The sequence below is a fragment of the Diospyros lotus genome, chromosome 4 (genome assembly GCF_014633365.1).
Source record: "Diospyros lotus cultivar Yz01 chromosome 4, ASM1463336v1, whole genome shotgun sequence".
Taxonomy (NCBI): domain Eukaryota; kingdom Viridiplantae; phylum Streptophyta; class Magnoliopsida; order Ericales; family Ebenaceae; genus Diospyros; species Diospyros lotus.
The window spans coordinates 34,450,490-34,456,458 of NC_068341.1; the positions used below are offsets into that span (position 1 = coordinate 34,450,490).

The following is a 5,969-nucleotide window of genomic DNA, read 5'->3' on the forward strand; positions in this document are numbered from 1 at the left end:
TATTTTAAGACTATTAGCACGAAAAATTTAAATCTTTTCACGTTTTTATGATTTTACCTAAAAATTTTAATTTTGAAAATAAGGTCCCGATTTGATTAATTAGTTGAATTTTATCCACGATCCGAATCCAATTCAAGAATCATTCACGATTCGTTGACATGGCATGTCATTTGGCATTTTAAATATATATATATCATATATTTAACATCATTTATTTTTTTATTTTTTTACATGTGTATGGTGGGGCTCATTTAAAATACCAAGTAACATGACACATTACACATAAGTGGGTCTTGGGAGTCTCTCGAATTGAATTCAATTCCTAGATAAAATTACAATTAATTGATCAAATTAAAATTTTGTTGTCAAAATTAAAATTTTTGAATAAAATCATAAAAACTCAAAAAAAACTAAACTTTTCGTGTTAATAGCCCTTTAATTTACCATGTTTGAAACTGTATTCTACAATTTTATTAATAAGTTAAATGTGCATTATATATATATATATATATAATCATCTTGTTCGGAGAAGTTAACTTCTCTGTCTTCTTGCTGTGATTCTGTGAATTCGTCTCTCTCTCATCGCCCCAAATCCGAGTTCTCGACCTCTATGATTAGTATATTAACTCTTCAATCACAGAGTTGTACATTTCTCTATCTCTCTCTGATCAGTATATTCCCTCGCTCTTACAGTGTCGCCGGCAATTTCAGATCTGGTAAGATATGGATTTTCCTTTTTAACTTCTTCTTCTCTGCTTCAGACCATAGATCAACCGCACGTCTCTGCTTCAGACTTATTTATACATGTATACACATATATATGCGCATTATAACCCTAAAATACGAGAAATTTTTGAAGTGGCTTTTTACAATGTCTGATAGTCAAACTTACATTGAGTGCAATGATCATATCATTTGTTATTTTCATAGAAATTTCGTTTGTGATTCTTCTTCTAAAAGGAGGGGGGGTAAGGAAATGGGTTAAAAAAAACCCTTATATTGATGGGCTCTAACTGACAATTTCGTTTTGAGAGAAGCATAATCTACTTAATCTGTAATTGATCTATTTCCTTTGTAGTCTGTTCTTGTAATTAAGCTTTGTTGAGAATGGAGACTTTGATTGCATCCCTTCTTTCGGGTTTTGGTCAAGTTCTAGACAAACTGCTTGGCTCTCCTCTCGACTTTCTTACTGGAAAATCCTGCAGGTATATTTCTTTGCTTTGTATTTGTTCCCATCATGAATGTTTGGGTTTGACAGTGTAATCATAAGTTATTATGATATTCTCTTCTTTTTGTTAAAATATTCATTCTTTTTGGATAGATTGAATATAAAATAATCTTACTGCCTTGTTATATTAATTTCTCTCTACAAGTTCCTAAGATTTTTATACATGAGATGTCTTTGGTAATAATAGTTTTACACGTATAAGTTATGGTGATAGTTTTTATACTTCAATAAATAGATTTCAAGAAATCATCTCATCTTTATTATGCTTTTGTATAAAATTTTGCTTAACAATTATGATATTAGCTTCCCAGTAACTTATTTTATACAGAGTTTTGATTAGATAAAAATGCATGGAAAGTTAGAACTTATTATTCACTTGATCCCACACAGTGGAATAAAGTCTTGGTGTGTTCTTACTTATAAAGGGTCTACACATAGCAGCACATCACTGTAGTTATATTTTTTGCCTGAAATTATTTCCCCACAACTGTTTGGTTGATGAAATAATCATATTAAAACTTTAAAAATTCTACTAATCTAGAGTTTATAGTGCTATTATATCCTTTGTGTTTAATCTCATCCTCCTTAGATAACTAATAAAAAGTGTTTAAGCTATCCTCTATGTACTTGTCTTTCTACTGACTACATTTGGTTTTGATTTGTTGTTCAGCACATCATGCGGGTCAACATGGGATTTCCTATGTTACATCGAACATTTCTGCGTTGCACATCTGTTCAAAATGGCCATGGTGTCAATTCTCTTCTACTTCGGTGAGTTAAAATGTGTATAGTTGCAATTATAAGAGTTCCTATGATCATTAATCAAATAAAAGAGGCTTTGCACTAAAGCCATATGATCCTTTTATACTTCAGAACTCAATGTATAATAAATTTGCACTCCGCACTATATTAAAATATATGATGCATATCTTCTTAGTAACATGCCAAATATTTGGTGGTTTGCTTTGTTGATATGTTGATCATCAGTTCTCTTGTTCTTCTACTCCTTGTTCAAATTGGGTATTTGTCAATGTGTTGGCCGGAGCCTTTGCAAACTAGTATGGGCAGCCTTCGCTTCATGCTTCTCCCTAGTTGAGTGTTCTTGCAGATTCTTGTGCTATAAGCTGCCGAGGCTCAAACGTAAACATAGAAGGCCCAGAAGGGATATCGAAGAGTTTGATATATGTAGCAGTAGTAGTGATGGAAGGGGAGAAGAAGAAGATGGAAGTGTTTCATGCGATCGGGTACCAAGAGAAACAGATTACAGTAGATCTATGTCTCGTCGTTGGAAAGACTACAGAGGCGATCACTTGAGAAGATCATTGCGACCTCGGAGCCATAGAGTTCGAGTGGGGGCTAGAGGGGGTTCAGTTCATGCGAAGAAGAGAGAAGTTAATGAGATTAGAGTGGTTAGAACTCCCAAATTTGCACAAAAAACTTCCAGTCAGAGAAGGCTAAGACATAAGAAAAGAAGGAAGTGAGTTAATTAATTTGTTCTAACTCTTGATGGTGGCCCAGCCAGGGATTGTGGCTTTCCTGATCCTTGAGAAGAGAAGTGGCAATGTATCTGTAGTTGGCTTATTTGATTGGCATCAACTAACACTATAATTCTGTCCAATGAATTTGAATTGCTGTAATATATATAGATGAATTTTTAATTACTAAATGCAGACCCACTTCCCCTCCCCCATTGAAACCTCCATTGCCACCATCTTCATTTCAAGTAACTCCCACAATTCTCAACAACAACTACTCTGAAAAATCAGAAAAAAATAAATGTAAATGGCAATTTTGTAAGCATCCCCCGAAGCAGTAATCTTTTAACTTCTACACACACAGAATAATTTACAACTGTTTGCAGAAAACGTGCACAAACGGGCTGCCATTTTTCTACCATTTCCCCACTCACTCACTGGCAATATATTCCCTAGAAATTAAAAAATTAATTTTAACTCATCATAGCACGATGGTTGGAGAAAGCGTGGGATATGGGCTGTAATGGATGAAAACATAACGATGGGGCCATGGACATGGCACAGTAATAAAGTAGGCGGATTTTTTATGGAGTATTGGGAGGGGAGGTCTGGGGTCTCCACATCATTGGAGGGGTCAGTTAAATATTCAATTTAAGTATGTATAAGTTGTGTCCGCATGCAAATTTACTTGAAGGATGTATTAAGAGAGAAGGTCATCCGTCTTTAAAAATTAGTTGGGTGAAATTCGAATACCTTAACATAATTAAAAAAAAAAAAAAAAAGAGATAGGGGAAAATGTGGGTAAGTGGGGGCTGATGGAGTTGGAGTGGGTGTTATTATTATATTCACTCTCTTGGGGGTAAAACCTAACACCTTTGCAAATGTGATTGCAGATAAATGAGTTGTTAAAATAGTAATGCTCTTCTTGATAATTTTAGAAGATTATAAAAGTTCTTAATACTAGAGAATTAAAGTTTCTTAGGTCAACAATTGTGGGAACATGTTTTCTTCAACTTTTTAGAAGCTGCAACTGACTTGTACTGTAATAGACAACTAACTAGAAAATTCTAGATATTCCAAGTGTGTTGAGCACAGCCTGTAAATAGCTATGTATGCATGTATGTAAGATAGAAAAACAAGTAAATCAACTTAAGTCTTCATCCAAAGAGCTCTTGTATCTGCTTCTCATGATCAAATAAATCGAGAGCCCATGTTTCTACTGTTCCTCGAAATCAACTAGCCAATATTTGTCCATTCAAAACCAAAATACCATAATATCTAACATGGGTGCATGTTAATGGTTTGTTGAGGATTGGGGTGATTTTTGGTGCCTTTCTCAGTTTATTAGAAAATCAATTCGTTCACTCTAAATTATTTTTTATTTTTAGGTTTTCCCTTGGGCCAGGCCAAGGTCTAGCTTTGGCCACGGGCTTCCCCAACCTCTCAGTATGTCGCTAGAACATGGGGAGAGGGTAGGTTCCCCTTAGTAAAGCAACAACATGTTCAACTATATCATTGCTTTGGCCATAGTTTATGTATTCTTCTACTTCAACTTTATTGGTCCCATGACTAAATGTATCTTATATGCTTGGGATGAGCGTTCTTGCATGATTTTTGATATTCATGTTCTTGATTAAGCTAAAGAAAATAAATATCAAGTTGAGTCTTTAACTCTTATGCAGGGTAAGAATTGAATTTGCAATCCACTGGATTAATACCGATATATTATTCATCCGACTACTCAACCTATGTCCTAAGTACATATGTGTGTCGCATACTTGCAATATATGGATTTGACCTTAGTTCAGGCATTAAGCCTTTGAAGTTGTCATCCTTCAATTTCCTATACGGTTTGATTTTGAAAACATTGATTAGCCAATTGGATTGAGTTTTTTTTTTTTTTTTTCTATTAAATTAGCATTCAATGTATGTCATATCTAAGAAAAGAAAGAGATGCCCCACCAACAATTGGAGTGAAATTTAACTGAGTCTTTATTTTTCTATTGAATTTGAATTATTTTTTTTTTTTATAAATTCCAAGGAGCTAGATCTTTTAATGAGGAAGAAGATCTAAATAAAAAGTAACTCTCTCTTTGTGGAAGTTTAACAAATGAAGAAATAAGATAAAATTAAGTCTTCCCCCCCCCCCCCCCCCCACCCCCCCAAAAAAAAAAAAAACTTAAAGTAGTAGGGACATTTGGAATTGAAACAACATTATTTTCCTTTTAGGTAAAATGACTATAATAATAATATGAAATAAAATCCTAAAAACTTAGATGGTGTAAGGTCATTTGGAATTAAAAGATTGATCTACAACTTTATTCTATACCTTTTTCCTCTATTTTTTAACTTTTGTTGTCAAATATGATCTACTCAATTTATTTTACCTCTAATTTTTAACTTGACTAATTCTTCCAACATTTTGTAGATTTAAAAAGTATTCCTACTTATGGACATCTATATATATATATATATATATATATGAGAAAGCTTAGAATGTGAAGATTTGGTAAGAAAAGTCATAGATTATAGTTTTTCTTTTTATACATCATTTTAATTGTTTTTTATTTAATATAATATAAAAACTAGTTCAACCTTTAACCTTGAACTTGACTTCTTTCTAGTTCTATGTCCGATCCAATTTTGATGACATTGATTTTCCTATTAGATTGAATTTTTGTTATTTTTTTGGTTGATTTTCTTTGTTTTTCTCTTAAATTAGCATTCAATTTATGCCATTTAAAATAATAATAACCACCAACAAGAATTGCAATGAAATTTAACTAAATCTTTTGATATGTTTTTGGAGGGCTTATCACCACTCAATTCATGATGTGTTCATGTTCCTTTTCTATAATTCTCAAATCCAATATTATCCTAGCACTTTTCTGGCTTGAACACGTCTTGAACTATCTATTCCTGCAAGAAAAAGGAGGGTGGGGTCTCATCTCTCGATAAATTCTCTAACATTCAAATTAGTCACTATGGAGAAATGATGCAAAAGTGATATAATACGAACGTAATAAATCTCTTCCCTCACTTGTTGGGCATTATGCCTTTAATTATATAGGTGATCAATGATAAGAGGGTGATTAAGACGAGGCCTCATGGATGGTTGAGAAAAGATCTATCAGATGGGTCGGGTGGACCAATTATGGGCCCCTGCTTAAGTCCCTAAGCCCATCTTGGGTGTGTCCTTAGGCTCTTTATTATAGGGCATGAACGTGGGTCGAGCTCTTATTGGGTCATCTCTATCTTAGGGCTCG

At 33.5% G+C, this 5,969-nt stretch overlaps 1 protein-coding gene across 1 annotated transcript; it reads left to right on the plus strand.

Annotated features, from left to right (window-relative positions):
* Positions 1–532: 532 nt before the first annotated feature.
* On the plus strand, positions 533–2,709 carry LOC127799801 (uncharacterized). Its single transcript, XM_052334021.1, has 4 exons — positions 533–716; positions 1,079–1,205; positions 1,899–1,999; positions 2,216–2,709. Exons 2-4 carry the CDS (start codon positions 1,108–1,110, stop codon positions 2,707–2,709), a joined length of 693 nt encoding a protein of 230 aa, XP_052189981.1. The 5' UTR covers positions 533–716; positions 1,079–1,107.
* The last annotated feature ends 3,260 nt before the right edge of the window (positions 2,710–5,969 follow it).